Source organism: Balearica regulorum, chromosome 12, assembly GCF_011004875.1.
Source record: "Balearica regulorum gibbericeps isolate bBalReg1 chromosome 12, bBalReg1.pri, whole genome shotgun sequence".
NCBI classification, from domain to species: Eukaryota; Metazoa; Chordata; class Aves; order Gruiformes; family Gruidae; genus Balearica; species Balearica regulorum.
The window spans coordinates 11612165-11633019 of record NC_046195.1 but is presented as its reverse complement, the minus strand read 5'-3'; the positions used below and the strand labels follow the sequence as shown (position 1 = coordinate 11633019).

Here is a 20855-nt window from a genome sequence, read left to right as displayed (position 1 = left end):
GACTCCCATAAAAATCCTGAAACAGGCAACTGAGGTAAACAATGCTATAAATAGGAGCTGTGGTGCGAGGAGGACAGGGCAAAGCTAGTAGCACTCCTACAGGCTTTAAGCTATGCCCCTCTGCAACTCTAGTGCAAAACACCTGTACATTTATAGATGTGTATCACTGTACGGACTGTGCAGTTATCAGTATATATTACAAAGCACATTGAGTGGCAACTAATTTTACTGGTACAAAACTGTGTGTATGGTGGGCCAAAAAGGCAAACAAACTTGAGAAGGTAGCAGTTGAAATAGCCAGTAGATTATTTGGAACAAGTAGGCAAAATGCGCGTAAGAAAGTCAATAATTCTTACTGTTACTAGCATGCACGGGCCTGTGGGCATAGGAATTCAGTGTCAGCAGCTTGGTGCCATAATACTGCGTTAGGGAGTATAGGATTCCAACACTTCAGATGCTCTGTGCAAAGCACAATCGAACAGAGGTTTGGTAACAGGGTTTAGTAACCTGAACATGAGAATCATTTCCTTTCATCTCGTAGAAGTGAGAGCTGTAAAATGTAATGACAGCAATTTCAAGTAAACATTAACTATTTCAGGGATGATGATTACCACAAATACCAAGCTATTTATCTAATTATGGTTAATGTGTGAACAGAAATTATTACACCTCTTATCAGACCTCTAGACATGCCTTTCTACCTTCATCAGGGATGTAGGTTATTAGGTCATCTCATAGTATCTTTGAGCTTTCTCCAAAATCTCAGGTGTTACCAACACCTGGTGTGACAATCATGAGGACAGATGGACAAAAGGGGGTCTCAGCAGTTCATAAGAAGTTTACTTCCAAAACCCACAGTTGTGCAGGTCAGTGATTCGTAACTGTCTCTTGCCACAAACACACTCCAATAGAGATATGGAGGCTCTGTACTGCTCAGCTTTTCTTAACCTTCATTTATAGTTTTCTTAAAAGAAAGAAGAGCATGGGTTCCTGTGGGTCAGCAACCAGAAGCCACTGATCTAAAGTCACTGCAGAGGACTGAATGGTTTTCCTTATATAATAGATGTTGATACACCATTTGGTTACCCCTTTAGAAATACTTTGGTATGTGTGGTTAGTGAAGTGATTAAACTTTGTCCAAATGATAGAAATTTTTTGTTTGCTTTTTTCTTTTAAAAATACTGCTTAAAAACTATTCCCCCCTCCCCCCAAATGATAGAAATTGGGACTGAAGAAGCTTTTTAGCCAATACTAGAAGAGCATCTCAGCACCCCTAAGAGGGCTAGGTAAAATATATTTGGTCTGCAAGCTGTCTCAACACAGGTTAAGGGGTGATTTGGGTCTACAGGATTCAGGAGCCTTCATTTCCTCATGACTGTGAGGATCTTAATGCTGGAGGTACTGAGATGTTTGGAAGAAGACCATACATCATCTTATGGACAGGAGGAGTACTTTGCTGGTGACTACACTGATTTTTGAAAGGAACAAGGAGACTAGACTATAAACATAGGAAAAATGAAAGACAAGTTTTGTTTTAGGAGCTTGTGACTTAATTCATTGAGTATTCCCAGCAGAAAATTTGAATAATGTTAGTCTATTTTCTGAAGGAGAGAAAGCAGTGACGAGGTGACTTGCTTCAGAATGCAGATAGTCCCCAAACAATAGGCACGATGGTTCTCAATTAAATTAAGGGTCAAGAAACCATTTGCTGGTGTGCACAGTGTTACTAGAAATGTAAACGTGAAGAGCGGAAAATGTGCAGTAGCTTATTTATTGTTAGCACCCCACAGCTTTGCAGATATGAAAATGGCGTTATTCCTGCAGTGCTAGGCCCGCTGGCTTTTGTGAGGTGCCCGTGCTCCCGCCAACTGCTTGTCTTGGGGTTCAGTTAGCCTGCAGTTATTCTGGGTGGGGATCACTGGCCACGCAAGAGGCGGTTGGTTTCTAATAAGGGGAATTTGCAGACGTAGGTAGCGCCGTTTAGGAAGAAAGCCTGTCTGGGGTGGGAATGACAAGATACTCGGGAGTAGGCCCGAGCTTCGGGTAGAGCTGCTAGCGGTGAGAGGTGGGCAGCAGCGCCTGACGCTTAGTCACTGCTCCGGGCGGGGGCTGGCCGGCCGGGGCCGCTGGGTCACACACCCGAGGGACGCGGCCGCACCGTGCCGCGCCGCTCCTGCGGGGGAAGCGCCCACCGCGGCTCTGGGGCGGCCATAGCGGCCGCGGGCCCTGCAGCCCACCGGCATCGCCATGGCAACCCGTAAAGCCTCCTGGCACGTCCCCTCCCCCCTGCCGCAAGCCCCGTTCTCGCGAGACTTGGCCGGCCCGGCGCGGCGAGGCCGAGGCGCTCCGGGCCCTTTTCAAACCCAGCGGTAGCGGGGCCCCGGCCCGGCCACGAAATGGCGGAGAACGACAAGCCGGAGGCTGCGGCCGCTGCGCCACAGCGTGCAGCTGAGAACGCTGCTGCTGCTGCAGCCGCCGCCGCCGCTAGCCAGCCGCCGCCACAACAACAACAGCAGCAGCAACAGCCGCCACAACAGCCGCCGCAACAGCCGCCGCAGGATGAGGAGGCGGCGGCAGTGACAGCAGCAGCAACCGAGAGCGGCGGAGGCAGTGCTAATGGCGTCAAAATGTGTGTGCCGGACCGGGGCGGGCGGAGGGAGGCAGCGCGGCCGGGGAAGCGCGGAGGTGCGGTGGGCCCGCCTAGGCCGCGGCGGGGGGGGGGAAGGCGGCCGGCCCTCTCCTACCCCCCGCCCCGCCGGGCTCCTCCCCCGCCGGGGGATGGAGTCGCTCCGGCACCGCACGGCCCGAGCGCGGAGCCCCCGGTGTGGGCTGTGGGGGGGCGGCGAGAGGCGGCCGGGGCTGAGGCGGTGAGGTAGCGAGGGAGGTATGTCCCGGCCCGGTAAGCTCCTGCAGGGTGGAGGGAGGAGGCCGTGGCCTGGGGGAAGGTGAAGTTTCCTGGTCGCTGAGGGCCGAGCCTGTGCTCGGGGAGGCCGCAGGTGTTGGCGGTGTGAAACCACCCCCGCGGGCGGGAGGCTGAGCTCTGACCGCCTCGCTGGTGTGAGCCCGAGGGCAGCTGTGAGGGGCTCTGGTCAGGCCAGGTCTCACAGGATCTGTTCTAGAAGGGTTCAGGATCGTTTCTGCTTTTGTTTGGGTTTGTTTCTGTGGTGGTATGTTTTGTAAAGACTCGGAACTAATCTTTGTTTATGTGAGAATGGTAAGAGCCCTATAGTGATTTACTTTTTAAAAACAACTCACGCACATGCACAAACGTTTCTTGTAAATAGTAACATTAACATATATGGCATATGTAAACTGCCTTATAAAGCAGGTCTGAAAGGAACATACTGTACCAGCTCCGTAGAATAATACTGTGTATAACCTTTTATGGGTTTGGTTTTTCTTGATGTCAGGCTTCGAGGGTTGTCATTCTTTACATGAACTAGATGGTGGCCTCTCATCATTGGAATTTCCATATCTCTTCTAATCTTATTCACATCTTGTTGGGAAAATACATTTATAGTAGACCTACTGTTGCAGTACTTCAAAGCCGTTGAGATCTGTGAAGTTTTGACATGTTCTAAGCAGCCCAGGTCTGATACTGTTGCATTTAAAAAAATGCACGTGGGATCAAGTTCAATATAAAGCTGTAGGAACAAAGGCATATTTCATGCCTTTACTTGACTCCCTGTGAAATTCAAGTAGTTTACGAGTTATAAATTTCACATTACCATAAAACAGCAGTTTTGTGTTGGCTTTTTTTTTTTTCCTGAGCCTGGCCCTTAGCTTCCAACTACACAAATTATGATTGAATTTTTACAGGAAGATTGTGACTCTTTTGCGCCTTTGAGGCATATAACATTTTATTGCCTTTTTGGGTTGCTACTTAAAATAATGACTTAATTTCTCTGTATCCCTCCTTCTGTCAGCAATTTTCCTCTTTTTCCCTCCAAAAACTAATCACAAGCAAATGAAAAATCCCAGTCATTCTGCATGGTAGAAATCACAATTTTACATTTGAAAATAATACAAAGTTCTTGGTAACAGAGTATCAAACCTTACTCTTTCACATACAGTTTCCAGCCTTTCCCAAAACACGTGTACAAAGGATTAAGCTGTCAGTGTGCAGGTGAAACGTACTGCTTAAAAAAACCTATTTCAGTAACCGGGTTTGTGTAGCACTCAGATGAAACTGGAGAGGAATCCTGGTCTCAACTTATGTGGTTATTGTATTGAGCAGTGGAACTGTTCAGTGCAACAAAGCTAAACTGATCTATGTGCTTTAGAATTGTATGTTGTTGACCTCTTGCATTTTTGTCTCTGCTGATCTTATTTGTACTGACACTTGTGAGCAGAGAAGTAGAAGTCTGTTTAAAAAAACCCAAACAGCTTTTAAGGCTTTTGTGTTGATTTCTTGTGCTTATTATTTTGTAGACTTCTAGTTTTGTGTTTATATATGGAAACCTTGTCTTTTGTTTCCAAAACTTTATGGAAGTTCAAAGGCATTATTTTTCAAAAGTTAAAAATTGCTCTTTTTAATCAATGTCGTGCTTTTTTAAAAGATATTAATGTAGACATCTCTCAACCCTAAAAATCTGCTAGTGATTTCACAGACAAGTATTAATTAAATGTATAAAATGATTAGTTCATACAGAAGGTAAAGGGTACTATTGTTTTTCCTCCAAGAAAATGTCAAGTCATGGTTTCTGAGACTGTCTTTTCTGTGGGCTGTAGGTGACTAACATGACATCACTTTGAATGTCAAGGAGGAGGATGAGAGCTACATCCACAGAAGGATCTCTGCCTCCAGCTTGTTCACTGACCCCTTGGTTTTGGCAGATGAGTTTTGCAGGAAGGATTACTTTAATTAATCCTCTATTTTCAGGAGACTACCTGTGATCCCCAGACTAAGTGAAGTGTCTTCTTTCTTCTTTCTTCATAAGAGTTTATGCCAGGCTCGTGTCTTCTGTGCTCTCTACTGGTTTGTACAGCCAGGTCTTGTAGAGCCTGTGGATTCTGTATTCGGAGACCTGGCTCTTCCTGTGCACTACATTGAGTACGCAGAGGCTGTTTTGTAATCCTTTAAGCAGGAAAGAGCTTAAAAGGCTAGAGAGAATCCATTGCTCTAATCCTAAAACTTAAGGAAGAACTCAGATTTTACTAGGGGTCTCATTGGGCGGGAGTTTTGCTTTTGTAAATGGGACTGGACTGGAAGGAGCTGATCTGACTGGTAAACCTGATACTCTGCTCTTTCCCTCCCCTCTTCCTCCAGTTCCCTGCATTGTTTCCCCCATTTCACTTTATTACACAGCAACACAGGAATTGTATTGCCACAACAGACAGGATGGTGTGGAGGAGGAGTGATGCAGAGGGAAGCTGGAGAATGCTTGAACCAGATAATGTGTTGTTGACTTTGAACGTTTTAAATTTTACAAATACTTCGCCCAGAGGAGTGTCCACGCATTTTGCAGTTGTTAATCCTCTTCTAATCCACTTGTAAACACAAGGACTGTGAAGTTCGTGTCATAGGAGTACTTCAAAATTTGGGAAAAAGTCATGGGAGAAATGTGGACGTATCTGAATTGATTCATCCCGGAAAAGTGCCCGAGCTTGATTGGATAATACCTTTAGCTTCATGAAAGGCTACTTACTTGCATGTGCTCTTGAGTGCAAGACTGCTACTTACTCACTGTTTTGTTAATAACTATGCAGAGAGCTGAAAATACTAATTTCAGTTAATCAAAATCCATGATCTTGCCATATGTTGTGGTTGTAAAACTGAAATGCCCGTTTTAGTTAGTTTTACACCAGAAACTTTCCAAAGTGTCAAAATGAGATAAAAATTAAGCCTTCTGAAATGTGGGAAAAATGGTAAAGACAGTGATGTAATTTAAGAAGGAGGGTTCACAATCAATCACTTTTGACAGACCTGTAGGACATTTCCTTGTAATTGTTCTAACTCGAGTTGCTAAAGCTGGCTTTTTAAAATATACCTTTGTGTAAAAGTACTTTTTAAGTTTCTCATTAACTGCGATGAGATTTGAACTAGACATTGATGTGTATGTCTCTAAGTAGCATCTATTTAGTGGATCATATTTGTGTGACTCTATCACTAGATTCTTTCAGTTCACTTTTTTTTAAAATAACAATTCAGGCATCTTGATCCTCTGTTAGCATGCTAAATCACCTTGCGATAGTAACACTATCGGGGTGCTGAAGAGTTATGGATATTTCATCTAACTCTGTTAAAAGTGTATAATTTTATCAATGTTGAGATTTGGGCTACTTTAAAAGAAAGAAAGCAAATTTTCCTGCCTTTTCATCTAAAAATAAAAAGATTTTAAAAGGAGGCAGCTGCTATTACTAAATTTTTGAAAGACTGAGGGCCAGAAGTCTATTTTGGTGTTGTTTCTAGTGGATAATACCTGGTGAATTAATTAGCCTTAGATTCAGAGCATGTCTTAACACACCTATTTCCTATGCATTTAGCAAATTCTAGTAGTGTTAAACAATGAAAGTGAAAGAGCATTTGTTGTTCTTAATTGAATTGTAATTTCTGTCTAAAAGCAGTCTGGCACAAATTGTAAATAAAAATTATTTATGTGGTAAATAAAATGTAAATTGATTTACAACCTATTAGAGTTGATATTTCTATATTATTTCTACACTGAATGAAGTATACCAAGCTATTACATACATTAGACTGTTTCAGCTCTCACTTCTATGGTGAATATTGTGTAACTTAGTCAAGTCTGATGTGAAAATTATTGAAGCACCAAAGCATGGATGCTGTAGCTTATTTTTCAACTGAGTTGTATGTTGGTATTTGTAGTAGTTTCATAGTACCATCTTCCTGAGTCTTGACAGACATAATTGAAATGGAATGCAGCTGAAGTTGCAAGAGGTGCTTTCTTTACTTACAGTAGTGAATAAATCTATTATAAAATTATTTTTTGTTCTAGATAAAGCAGTGTATTTTGGAATTAGACCGGTAACATGAATTTATTTTTCCTAATTTGAAAAGCAGCATTTGACATCCTAGAAGTCCTAATAGCGTAGGAGGTATACAGCTATATATATAGGAGGTATAATTGTTTATTGATCCAACACAAGACTAACATTTTTTGTTGTTTTTTGTTTGTGTTAATGTAGGGATAATGATGAGACAGCAAAAGAAGAGAAAGTACCTGTGAAAGAGAAGTACGTTGCAAAACCAAAGGCAATCCCTTCTCTTGGAAGCAAGAATAGATTCCACCCCTATTCAAAGGACAAGAATGCAGGCACTGGAGAGAAGAAGACTATTAATCGCAATAGAGTTTTTATTAGCAACATCCCATATGACATGAAGTGGCAAGCTATTAAAGATCTTATGAGAGAGAAAGGTAACTTATTCCTTATAATACACTTCACATAGAAAGGGGTAGAATTTAAATACAATGTATATGTCCTTTGAGCCACACAGATTTGATTTGACTTTTTCTTTTTTGTTGGCCTTTACTTGGTACATCTATCTCCCTTCCCACTCTTTCATCTGAGACAATTGCATTGCAGGGTAGGATGGGTAAATGAAGTGCTTACAATCTTCTGCCATTCTAGTGTGACAGTAGAGAGTATATGCATGACCTCATGACTTCTTAAAGAGATTGTGTTTTGTCTAGTTGTAGTCTTTGTAGATTTTTTTAAGGGCTGTTGTATTTAAGCAACACATTTAGTGTGTTAACATGAATAATAAAGGATGTCTTTCAAAAGTTGTTTTGTATTTCTTTGGTGGAATCTGGCTGTGGAATTAACTTTGTCTGCATTGTCACTACTGCCATGACTGTTTGGAGATTTGTATTAAAAGCTTGTTACTATTGTTGCAGTTCTGAGAGAGTAATCTTACTACCCCAAATGTTTTATTTTAAGTTTGGGGTAAAATAATGCTAATATATGAATTATGTCAAAAGTTAGTTTTGTGTTTTCCTTGAAAAAATTGATTCTTCAAAAGTAATGCAAAGCATACTTGGCTTTTAGGCTGTGAAAAATGCCAACCTCCCCTCCCCCACACCGTAACTGCTGGTTTATCTGTTGTAAGGTGACGTGACTATTTGATTGGTTTATTTACTGAAACTTCCTACTTTAGAAAGTGAGTGGCTTGCTGTGAAATATTTGATGTGTAAATTTGGTTATTATTGAAGGCAAACTTATGATTGAAGACATTCAGGTAGAAAGTCACCTTAAAACAGGTGTTGTGAGTAGGATGATATATGTAACACTTTCCAGTGAACGTTGACGTTTCATTTGTTAGGTTAAGGGACTGTATATCTGAATTTGTTCACCAACTATATCATACTGGCCAAAATATGATCTGTAGTATGAATTAGGTTAAATATAGTTGTTTGTTCTTAGCTTTTGAGAATGTGGCTGCTGCATATTTCTGAAAATTAGCTAAATTATATAGCCATTGACAGGAGGTACGTTGGTCTGGTTTTGATTGTTGGTGAATAATAGGTGCTTTTCTGTAGAGTTGTGCACAGGGGCACAGTAAAGAAAGATACTGGTGTTTAAATGCATTGTCTCTTGGTATTTTCCCTTTGTATGTCTTATGTAGTTGGTGAGGTTACATACGTGGAGCTGTTTAAGGATGCTGAAGGAAAATCAAGGGTAAGTGCCGTGGGCAACAATCTGCTAGAGGTTTAAAAGTTCCTCAGCAGTTTTATTTTTGTATAATACCTATACCAGTTATTGGAAAGTAAGTTTCATTTTTACACTGATTTTCATTAAGATAGCCTTGAGGATTCTGTATTAGAAGTAGTCTTGACCCTTTCATGCAACTCAAACTAGCTGGCTGTGAAGGACAACATACTTCTGTAAATGTTAACAAATGGCATTTACTTAATTCTTTTTAGCAAACATCTTTGTTTTGGTACAAATCTGTTTCATATAAAGGATGTTCAATAAACCACTGATTTTATTTAAATTTTGTTAGCATAGTATTCTCTTCTTTGGGCCAATGAGTATAAAATGTTAGCTAAGATTATACTGTTTGAAGTGCCTGATTTGACAGTTTTGCAGGGTTGGTACTCTAAATACTGGTTTAATGTATTTGCTTTCTTAAAACTAAATGGATGGAGATGGTTGGTAGCCAGCAGAGTGCCAGCAATGAGGCACTAAGAGTGAAGATTGTTAAAGCTCCTTTGTCTTAAAAATAGGCAAAGTTTGGCCAATACTAGCTCTGAACCTGCAGTGAGAACGTGAGAAATGCATATCAATTGTTGTAAATGACTTTCTTTAATGCTTGTTAAAACTAAGACATGCTGTCAGCTTTGCTTTACTTAAAGCAATCCTCAACTCTTTGCTTTATTAGAAGGATTCTGGTGCAGTCAATAAGGTTATTTTCTTACAAAGTAATTTCTCAATTATGCTAGTAATACTGAAGAGGTGTGCAGACTCCTTGTTCATTGTACTGGTATACTTGATGTAGGTAGATTCGAATTTTGTAGTCAATGGGCAGCCTTTAATAACATGATGAGTGTCTTGATTGGTTTTTGCTTATGCTTTTGGGTTTTTTTTCTTTCCACCCTTTTCCCCCCACCTGCTCTCCCCAGTTGTCCTTACATGGATCTGTGTGGCATTTTTCCAATTCTGGTTTGGCTCAAATAGAATAAATGATAATGTATTCTTTTGCATTTGAAAGGTATGTATGTTGAGAAAGTAGGAGAAATTCAGATTGGCTACCAGTAAAGATTGTGTGTTACGGATTTTGAAGCTGAAAATAACTTGAATAGTTATTTAACAGTGAGCTGGGATCTTTAACTGGAATCTTACATGCCCTATCATATGTGCTAACTAATGACTTTTTATTTTCTTTTCTTCTCTTTACATATGATGACAAATCATCATGGATGTAGGGTTGTGGGTAAGTTTCTTTTTCAATGTGTGTAGAAACACACTACTATCCAAACATTCTGTTAATTTTGACGTTTTAAACTTTATTTTAATACTCTAAATGTTTTGTTCCCTCTAAGTGTGGTTGAATTCAAAGATGAAGAATTTGTTAAGAAAGCGTTAGAAACTATGAACAAATATGATCTTAGTGGAAGACCCCTGAATATTAAAGAGGTATGGTTATTGCTGCTGTTTTTAATTTGAAATAGTGAAGATACTATAACTACTGAGATGACAATACCATGTTTTGAGCATCTTTGCTGTGTAATTTCCAGTTTAATTTTTTTATGACATTTTCTTAATGGGCTAAAGTGCCTGTTGGCTTCCAGAAGGTCTTGACACTATGCCAAGTGAACTGACAAAAAACCTATCCTAAAGTAAAAGTAATCTAATACTAGTTTTCTTTAGAACAACTTTAATTTCATATTCCTACCTTAGTGGCATCAGGTCTTTTCCAATCTAAATGATTCTATGTTTACATTGCTTACTTGCTTCAAAATACGATGCATAATGAGCTGAGTATCAGACTATTACGTATGTGTGAAACTCAGGCTGGAAGTAGAGAACTTGTGCTGACTGGAAAGAGGAATTAATGTCAACATTTCTATTGTAGTGTTGTAGTATATGACGGTGTCTGATGCAGTTCTTTTTGTCCTGTTACAACTTTAATAATGGTATTAATAAATAAATAAAAAAAACCTAATTAAATTAATTCAGTTCTTGGAAGAAGGTGCTAGACTGACAGTCCTTTAGATTGAAATCTTTTCTACTTGTCCATAGGCTAGGTACAGCATGTGAAGTGGCAGTGCACGCTTCTTCAACAAGTGCTTTGCCAATATGCCTCAACCCTCATCTGAAAGGACCCACCTCTAGAGGTGAGGGAATTAGGTCTCCATGCTAATTCAGTTCTTGATCCCTCTGACATGGACAAGGATATTAGTTGATAATTTTGATGGGTTTATGTAGAATTTCAAATAGTACCTTTTTGTTTGTTGTCAGTCCTCTTGTTGACGATTAAGTTGGTTTTATTTTTGCCCCTGTTTCAGGATCCTGAAGGTGAACATGCTCGTAGGGCATTACAGCGTGTAGGAGGACAGTTTCCAGGAGGACATGGACCTGATGTGGCACCTGGAATAATGAATTTACCACCTTCTATTCTCAATAATCCAAACATTCCTCCTGAGGTTATCAGTAACTTGCAGGCAGGCAGACTTGGGTCCACTATCTTTGTTGCTAATGTAAGTTTAAAACTGTATTTTATAACTGTACTATTTGATCTTTGTAAAACTTGTTATATTTCCTGCACAGTTCAATTTTAATATAAAGAAGAAATTAGAAATTAGTTCACAATTAGTATATTCAACTAAAAATCCTGCATATGTAGTCAGATTTTGGACATGAAAGATACATTAAACTCTTGAGGCTAACATGCACTTTTAATTATTGCACAGTCATCTGTTGATTCAAAAAAATATCTTCTGCATCTTTTTGCTTTCTATTTAGAATTGCATTTCTTTTTTAATTAAATATACCCTTCAGTTTATCTTGCTAGTTATGGTAGACTAACTTAAACTGTTATATTTGTTGGAACTTCGTAAGTTCTTTATTTGCACAAAAGACTACTATGTCTGCAAGGGGTAATTGTGGGAGTCCAGCTGCTCTTGACAAGAACCCATCCATTTCTCAATGTCAGTGTATTAATTAAAGTGAAATAAGTGTATGTAGTATAAATTGTTGCTTTTAGTTGACATTTTTGGACTTGGTTGCAGTGTGTATATATTACAAAATCCTGGCGATTTGACATATATCAAGCATTTTGTGAAGCTGAAGAGCTGCAACGGTGCAGAAAATCTCTTCCAAATGTAATGGCAAAACAGAAATGTGCACTGAAATCACTAATGTATTTCTGTGTGTAAGCTTGACTTTAAAGTTGGTTGGAAGAAACTGAAGGAGGTATTCAGCATTGCTGGAACTGTAAAGCGTGCAGACATCAAAGAAGATAAAGATGGCAAGAGTCGAGGAATGGGAACAGTTACCTTTGAACAAGCAATTGAAGCTGTTCAAGCAATATGTATCCTTGGTTTTGAAAAATAATTGATCAGACATGTATTAGTCTGTAATTGCTTCTGATTAGCGTAGTTCTGAAGATGGTGTTTGTTTGCCTTGTAGCTGGTATGTAGGGACTAGAGTGTAATACTATGCAGATTACATTTTTAATAGTGACTGAGTTTACTGCTGGGGTCTGAAAAGGTGTTACTGATAATGTTGAAGAAGATTAAAATACGTGGGAATGTGACATGTGTGAACTAACTTTTATATACCTAACAGCTTGTATAGTCTTTTCTGGCCTTTGAATTGATATTCTAAAGATTAGTTAAGGAAAGATAAGACTCCTAGAAGTGGTACAGAAATAAAATAAGTTACTACAGTGATTCATCTGAAGTAGTTAAATTGTCTTCTATAGTTAGATTCCTTCACTTGCCTTTCTTCAGCTATGTTCAATGGACAATTCCTGTTTGATAGACCCATGCATGTAAAAATGGTAAGTTGCTTACGTTTCTTCCTATCATAAACATCTGCCAAAACATTGAAAGGATCATAGCATAACATCCTTGTTTTTTATCAGGATGACAAATCAATTCCTCATGAAGATTTCCGTGTTGCAGACAGCAAAACTTCACAATTACCTCGTGAGTATGCGCTGTTTTCTACTCCTTGCACTTAGTATATGTTGATGTAGAGTCTTGGAACAGTTTAGTTGTACTTTTGCTTACTGTGGTCTCTTTATGATACCGAAGAAAATCTTTATTCTGGTGATACTTAATTTTATTTTCAAGGTGGTCTTGGTGGCATTGGCATGGGACTTGGACCAGGTGGACAGCCCATTAGTGCAACACAATTGAGCATGGGTGGTGGAATGGGGAGCATGGGTCCAGGAGGTAAATCTGTGTTCTTCATTTTTAAGTTTTACAGAGTTTTAAGTTTAAAATTGTTATTTCTGTGTTTGGAAGAATGACATACTCTTGACAAAGCAAGCCTTGTGTAGTGTGCTTTTGAGATGTTAACTGTTCTTGCTTTTTTTAACTCTGTTAGGATGTTATCTGTCTTCTAAATGGTGTTTGTCTTTTTGATTTAAAGGTATGGGGATAGATGGTCCAGGATTTGGCGGAATGAATAGAATGGGAGGCGGTACGTGCAATGAAGTTCTTTGCATTAAGTATTTTTTTAATATTGTATAGAAAACGCTCTTCCTTATTTTATAGGACTTGCTGGATTTCGTGGAATGGAAGGAATGCCTAATATGGGAGGATTTGGCATCAACCGAATGGGAGGTAGGTGAACACTGTTCCCATACACTTACTAGTTTGCAGTATTTATTTATTAAAATCGCCTCCTTTAGATATGGGTGATGTAGATAAGTTCAAAGGAAATACAGTCAGTGGCATGAGTGGAGGCTTAGGGACTAGTGTCAGAGTTAAGTATTTAATAGGTGCCTCTGACTTGTGCATTAAACCCACTTCTATTTAAACAAGCAGCTGTGAAACAAGTGTTGTATGAACATAAGTTTGGATGTATATAACAGGATATCTCTGGTTTTTTGCTTTGTTCTCTACAGAAATGTTCCGTGGTGGAATGGGAGGAAACATGGACAGAGATTTTGGTCGTAGTGACATGGCATTGAACCGTGGTTTTGGAGATTCTTTTGGAAGGATGGGTATGGTAGCTGTTACATTTCCTGTGGCAAATTGCAATGTAGTATTAGAAGAGTTTTACTAGAAGAAGGAAAGACCTGGTTTAGTTTGGTCATCTTCCTCTGTCCCCTCTTCCCTAGTCATTACTGTAAAGATGTAATCTGAGTGTTTATGATAGCCATTGCTTAGCATGGAGGTTAAAGTGTGGTGTGGGTTTTTTTTGGTTTTTTTTCCATCTGTAAAATATAAACAAAATAACAATTTGAGGAAAGCATTTAGCTTCATACTGTTAACTTTGTGAGTTAGGTCTTTTGGGTATTAAAGTATATGCTTCTGGTAATCCTGAACAAGCTGCCCAGGTACCACCTTTGTAACTTCCAGGAGCATGTTTTTGCAAAGGCATGCTGGGAAATTGTTTTTACTGCAAATCAGGTAGCATTGGATAGGAATGATAAATCTGGTGCCATTGGTTTTCTTCTTGCCTTGTGAGCTCAATCAGCTTGGAATGGGATTTATTTGTCTCTTCTGTAACTGAGCCAGCTTTGTTTTGTTTATAGATTGTGTCTTGTTGACAGAGTTAATTCTGTTACTTCTAGGTTCTCTCAAATTAGATATTTTTCTATCTTAAGAGGCCTGGAAGTACTTAACAGTAGAGCCTTCTTGTACTTTGTTACTATACTGTTAACTGGATTAATGCATTATTGGAGACAGGTTTTCTTTTCCCTCCTCCCCATTTTTGTCCCTTTCCCCTTCCCTTAATTCACCACTGTGAAAGAGAAGAGCTGCTAAGAGCATAAAGTTCATCTGGTCTAAAAGTTGATTTTTAATTTTTTTTTTTATTATTTTGGGCAAGTCATAACAAAGGGTAATTCTTGTGTGCTTTTCTTCAAGCACTGGTAATTTTGTAGAAGTGATAATGTAATAAGCTTGTCCGTTGCTTTAGTCCTAATGTCTTGCAACTGATCTCTTAGAGTGAAAGTGTACACTTGATTTCTATTTACTTGCAACATAGGATAAACATCTGTTTCCTGAGTGAAAATCCAAAGCCACATCAGTTACAAATGTTCATACAAGCAATGGATTTCTGAGTCTTCTGGTAACAGCATTGGCTTTGAAATGCATGAACATGGCCACTGTGAGAAACTGACGTGGGGGTAATTCATTCACTAGATCCAGCAAGCTTCAACTTATAACCTGTCAGCAATCTTACCATTTAAATACTATTCTGAGAACCAAGATGAGAGTTTCCCAACTTATCCTTAAATAATGGAAGGAAATTGTAGGGATTTACAAATATAATAGTTAATAGATATTGTGTTTATTCATGGAAGACCCTAGTGTATTCCTGTTACAATATTTAGGTTAATGGTATCTTAAAAGGAAATGCTGTGAGTGCATTTGCCTTTAGTACCCTGCCAGTTGCAAGGAGGGCAACTTAAGACAGTTTTTGATTGGGCTAAGGCATCAATTAGTGAAAATCAGGATGTTTGATTTGCAGCAGAAACATTTGAGTTGCTATTTAAATTGCCAAAATTTTGAAGTATCCAGGAAAAAAATCAAAGGTAGTGTCATAGAGCATCTCCAAGCATACAATTTTTATTGGTGAAAAGCTGTTGGGGGAAAATGTACAGGTAAAGGATGTCTCTAAGGTGAGAAACAGCTGAAATCTTAATAGGATTATTTGAGCTTTCAGGTTGGGTATGGGTTGGTGGGGTTTTTGGTGGGGTTTTTTTTGATTGGTTTTTAAGTGCATCTTAGATTGTTGAGGAGACTCTTTTTCCTTTTATAAGAGAGTGGGTATAACTGGGATGCACTCACAAACAACTAAGGTTTTCTAGCTCTGGAAAAGTGGGTATATTTTTTTTTTTTTATTCACAATTTTAAGGTGCAAAAAACACTCATGTTGACAGCAATCTCAAAATTTGACTTGGTGTTTTATTACAAGACCCTCTCTGGCCTAATGAATAACTATTAAGATCTTCATATACAAACTGTTGGCTGAAGTACTGGGAGTAATCCTGCTGGTGTTGACAACTGGTAGGTTTTTTTAAACAGGCTAGTCCATATTTTTTGAGATCTTGGTACGGCTATGATAGCATGTTGTCTGAAAGGAGACAAATATTTCCCACAAGAGACTGGCAGGGAACAATTGTTGCTGTTTTGAACTGTGTGGAGAAAACGAATCTAATGAAGACTCAGCAGTGACCTTTTTTAGATATTAAAACAATGGTGTCTAGCATAAAGATGACAGCTATTGATCTATTTTGCCATAAGTAAAAACTGACCTGTTTGTTCTAGGTATGAAAATCAAGCAAGAAAAATGCAACTGACAGTACCACTCTGTTCTGCAATGACAGAAATTTACTTCTTTTGAGTTTCTACAATTCTAGAAGCTCCCTTGGGATTACTTTCCTGAATATTAGCACTTCAATTAAAAGAATTATTTTTATCCCACTCTAGAATCAGTCTCTGATACCATTCTGGAGATTGCATGGTTCTGCCAAATATCTTTTATTAAGCATCGATTTCCTTTCTCCCTTTTCCCCACCAAATTCTATCAATTCATTCTTCCTATGCAGTAAAGGAAGACAGTAGGAGAGCTGCTGCTAGCTTTTGCATTGGTTTCTTAAAAATGGGAGACACTGAGGTATTTCTGTACTACAAAGTTCAAATAAGACGAACCCTTCTGTTTTGAGGCTGTTCTTACCAATGTGGGAAACGGCTCATTTAGTTTTAAGAAGTTTGTGCTGCTGGCAGACTGTCAGTGGGGAGAAAAGCTAGAAAGAAGTCAGAGTAGCTTAAATTCCCTAATAGAGGAGGAGGAACGAATGTTACTAGATGTTTCCTATTTAGTTTGAATAATAAAGGCACAGGTTACAGTGTTATGTAGAAAAGAATTGCCAGGTAACATTGAGACTGGTGCACTTCATAGTGTGTGCTTTGTTGTTGTCACTAACTGGTGGTTTCAGTTATGTCACTGTATTATTTTTTTCTGTTTAGGTGGTGCAATGATTGGTGTTTTTGCAGGAGGAATGGGAGCGCCTAGCATGGGCCCAGTAAGATCTGGAATGAGTAGGTTAACTTGTTTCAATAGAATGTAAATGCATAGGCAACGTAATGATACGGTGTACGTGTAGCTGTATCAGAGGATTTTGTTGTAGCTAGTGTCTTGCCAGTGTTGGAAGTAGTAGAATTCTGTTGCATGTGACTGCAAGTCTGATAGTTTTTTAAAGCTGTTCTCTTGAGGTAAAAGTTCAGAGGAAAACTTGCTCATACAGTCTTTCCCTTAATCTTGTTTTTGAAATGGTTTTAACTTCTGGTTTGGAGGGAGAAGTGATTCAAGTAAACTTGTGTTGCAGAAAAGACAAATGGGCACAGTTATTTGTGTGAACTTCATGAAGCTGAACTTCAGTAATCTCTCATTGTTGAAATAAAAAATCAGCCTTGAATTTCAGATTATCACTCAGTTTAACTTTGTGCAAAGCTCCAATACGGAGTTTGTATTACAGCAAATGTCTGAGTTCCTCAGGCTAGTAGAGCAGATGAGAAACTAAAATCTTGCTAGTGGCAATCTTGAGAGGCATAAGGCTTAAAGAGAAGGTCCCTCATGAATGATCTTGATAGTTTTGCTTTACATTAATTTTTAATTATGAATCCAGAAAGATTATAATAGGATATTTGAATGCCATTCATCTTAGGTCTTTATATAATATACATTAATGTATTTCATTGCATGTATCATAGGAAAGTCCATGCTCTTCACAGTACTTGCAGTAACATCTGTTCTCTGCAAAATATGCTTTCTCTAGAAGATTGTGTCATTAAGTGTGGGTATGGCTGCATTAAGTAAAGTTGAATGTGAATGCAGGAAGCAAAATAAACAATAGTGTATATGGTCAAATTATCTGTATCTTGACATTACCACAGTCATTTACTTGATCTCTCTTTAGTACAGGGTATCATATTTTTATTAATTAAACTGGACAGCCTTTAAATCTTAATTCTTGTGTTCAACATTTTACTACATTAGATAGTGTTTGGTTTTTCCTTTTATTTTTGAACTGACACTTTATATCTTCTAATACTTTGCCTTAAAATACTAGCCATGCTGCTAGATAAATCACTGTGCATGTATGAAGTTGTTTTATATTACAGATGTTTTATTAAAGTTACTTTCCCCTTGACACTTTTTTTTTACAAAATACTTATGTATTTATTACTAACAAGAGATTTTTATTTTATTCTCCTTTTCTTTTATGTAGGTGGTGGAATGGGTGGTATGAACAGTATGGCTGGAGGAATGGGAATGGGGATGGATCGGATGAGTTCTGGTTTTGATCGAATGGGACCAGCTATGGGTGGAGGCCTGGACAGGAACATCGATATCGATCGAGGGTTTGTGCCTGGCCCGATGGGAAGTGGCATAAGAGACAGATTAGGCTCTAAAGGCAACCAGATATTTGTGAGAAATGTAAGCATTTGAATACATAGAAACCATGAGCTTCTTTTGTGTGCACATTTGATTACATGCTCTTTTTTCTTTGTAATATTTTGTTATTCATAATGCTTTTTTATTCTAGCTTCCTTTTGACTTGACCTGGCAGAAGCTAAAGGAGAAATTCAGTCAATGTGGTATGTATATGAATCTTGGCCCTGCTCAGCCCCATTGACTTCATGTGCTATATGGTCTCTGTTAGATAAGGACAGGAAGACAAGGTTGTTGCCTTATCCTGAAGAAGAGTCTGGCGAGCCTAATCTTTCTTACTTCCCCCAGCTTTCCTGAGTTATATAAATAATTTTTAGGCATGACATAACATATGAGACCAAGGTACAGTCTGGGCTATGTTGACGCTGAGTGCTCGTCTGCTATAAACTTTAACCTATTCAATTAATAAAATTACTCTTTGAGCTTTTTCTTTTTTTTTTTTGGAGCAGGTTATCATGTATCCTCTGGCCAACACAGAGTATATAATGTAGCATTTATTTTGAGACAAATGCATGCAGGGACCTGTCCAGGTTATGCATTACTTCCAGAAATGGTGCTGCGTCAAATCAGAGTTAGTAATTTTGCCAAAGTGGCAGATTGTTTTTATGCAAATAGATGATCCTGATTAGCATATTTGCAGGCTGTAATGCTTCTCCTTTATGTTAAGAAATAAAGTCCCTTTTTATGTAAGATAAAGGATTGCTACAAATATCCAATCTTTTTATCTAATTCAGAAAAGTTGTCTTTTCACAGAAGTGAATGAAAAATGAAGGTTGGGTGTAGATATACACAATTGTTTTGAAAACGCACTTTCAGAAGGGAAAGTTTTAACTGAATTACAGGATGGCTTTTCTTATTTTGGAGAGACAGAAAAGACAAATAATTCAAAACATACTACTGATACCTAAGACAGTCTTCATACACCTATTTGCAGATTTGATATAAATTAGAACTCTCAGTTCATCTATGAAAAATTTTCAGATTTTCACTTTTTTTTGTATCTGGAGGATACAGTGAAACAGGTTCTCTGTTTTTAGAAGTCTCAACTGGGCAACTTTCAGATAGTTCAGAATTATTTTCATTATCTACTCGGCAACTAACAGATGTAGTAATTATGTTGAATTGGTTTTAAGAATTATAAGCACAAATTTAAGCAACAGATTGTATTCACGCCAGTATCATAAGGAAATATAAAGACCTTGTCTCCATATGTTCAGTTTCTTTCAGTGAGAGGCCAGTCTTCTATTGTATCCTACTTAAGAATAAAAAGCTATGTATTTTAGGGAAAAGTTTCTTGTTCCTAGTGGCGTATGGGGGCTCAGGAGTGGTGTGCTACAAGAGACCATAAGTAAAAACTCATTAGCTTCAGGCACTGAATGTTCTCTGAGGTACCAAGACATCTACATAAAAATGTTGTCTCATGAGTTGAGTGTCCAACCTGAAGACGGCACTGCAGGACTTGAATAGTGCATGCTACTTTGCCACCACTCCTAACCTGGTAACTCTATTGTTTTAAAGGTTCTAATTTTGCTCTGCAGCTTCTTTACAAAATCACTTCACTGTTGTGATTGCATGGTAAGTTGCTGTGATGAACATGGTGGACTGGACTGAGCTATAATTCACTTAACGCCTGTCAGTAGTCGCACTTCTGGCAGTGTCAGTAACAGAAACACAAAACTTTCCCTTAGCCTTATAGGCACTTTGTTTCAAACTTGAGGTGAAATACAGGCATACTTCATCTTATGCTAGCGTGAAGGAAAGGTTTGAAACAATGGATCTTAATTTGGACTCTTCACTGCTGTTTTGGCCTGTGTCACCTTCCCTGAATGAGTGAAGGAATATACCATCAGTCTGAAAGTGCTAATTTCATATGTCACTCTAGACCATATTTAAAAATGCTTTTTTTTAACTTCTGATGAGTTCTTTAAGTTAGTGCACTGAAGGCTTGAAATAACTGCTGTTTAACTTATTTATTCAGGTCATGTAATGTTTGCAGAAATAAAAATGGAGAATGGAAAATCAAAGGGCTGTGGAACAGTCAGATTTGACTCACCAGAATCTGCTGAAAAGGCCTGTAGGATAATGAACGGCATAAAAATCAGTGGCAGAGAAATTGATGTACGCTTGGATCGCAATGCATAATTTAAAACTGTGTGTTCAGGAACATTCCTATGTCTGTTTAGCTTCTCTATCCTAGTAAGTCATTTTTAGTAACATTGTATGCTTACAAAAGCTGTAAAAAGGAACTTTTAAATCCCACCAGCCTTTAACAGTATAGTGTTTAATATACTGTGATACTTGTTAACTGAATCTTACTATGTTTGGTTTTTAAAGACAATTTGCCTGATTTTTGTTGTTTTTTTTAGAGGCACTGAACACCTGCAGGTCGCTATAGACCGTGGAAGCTTTGGATGCTCAGTGCCTTTGGAAAATTAGGCCAAGTGTCTCTAGTCATTCAGTTTAAATGAATGGTTATACTGTTTTTAATAAAATAAGCCATTTTCTCTGTTAATCTCAAGATTGCATAGTGGGATTTGTTAAGTGTTTTCTGATTATTTCCCCCCCCCCCCCCCAGTGTGTATCAACATTGTAATGTAAAAACTAGATGTCTTTTTTCAGATTTTTGGTTTTCTATGTGCGTTGTAGTCATACTGTAATTCTTGACTCTAAAAGAAAGGGCTCCAATTAGGCTGTGATGTTTTCGTTCTACTTAATATTACTTTAATGACATGACTTAGTTCTGTAAATAAGAT

At 38.5% G+C, this 20855-nt stretch overlaps 1 protein-coding gene across 1 annotated transcript; it reads left to right on the top strand.

Annotated features, from left to right (window-relative positions):
• The first annotated feature begins 2298 nt into the window (after positions 1-2298).
• MYEF2 (myelin expression factor 2) lies at positions 2299-20620 on the top strand. The gene is made up of 17 exons (XM_075764936.1): positions 2299-2629; positions 7150-7379; positions 8588-8640; positions 9888-9895; positions 10005-10098; positions 10971-11162; positions 11842-11995; positions 12417-12466; positions 12551-12614; positions 12762-12863; positions 13063-13113; positions 13188-13256; positions 13541-13639; positions 16617-16688; positions 17879-18087; positions 18197-18248; positions 20081-20620. The coding sequence occupies exons 1-17, from the start codon at positions 2397-2399 to the stop codon at positions 20242-20244; spliced, it is 1896 nt and encodes a 631-aa protein (XP_075621051.1). The 5' UTR covers positions 2299-2396; the 3' UTR covers positions 20245-20620.
• The last annotated feature ends 235 nt before the right edge of the window (positions 20621-20855 follow it).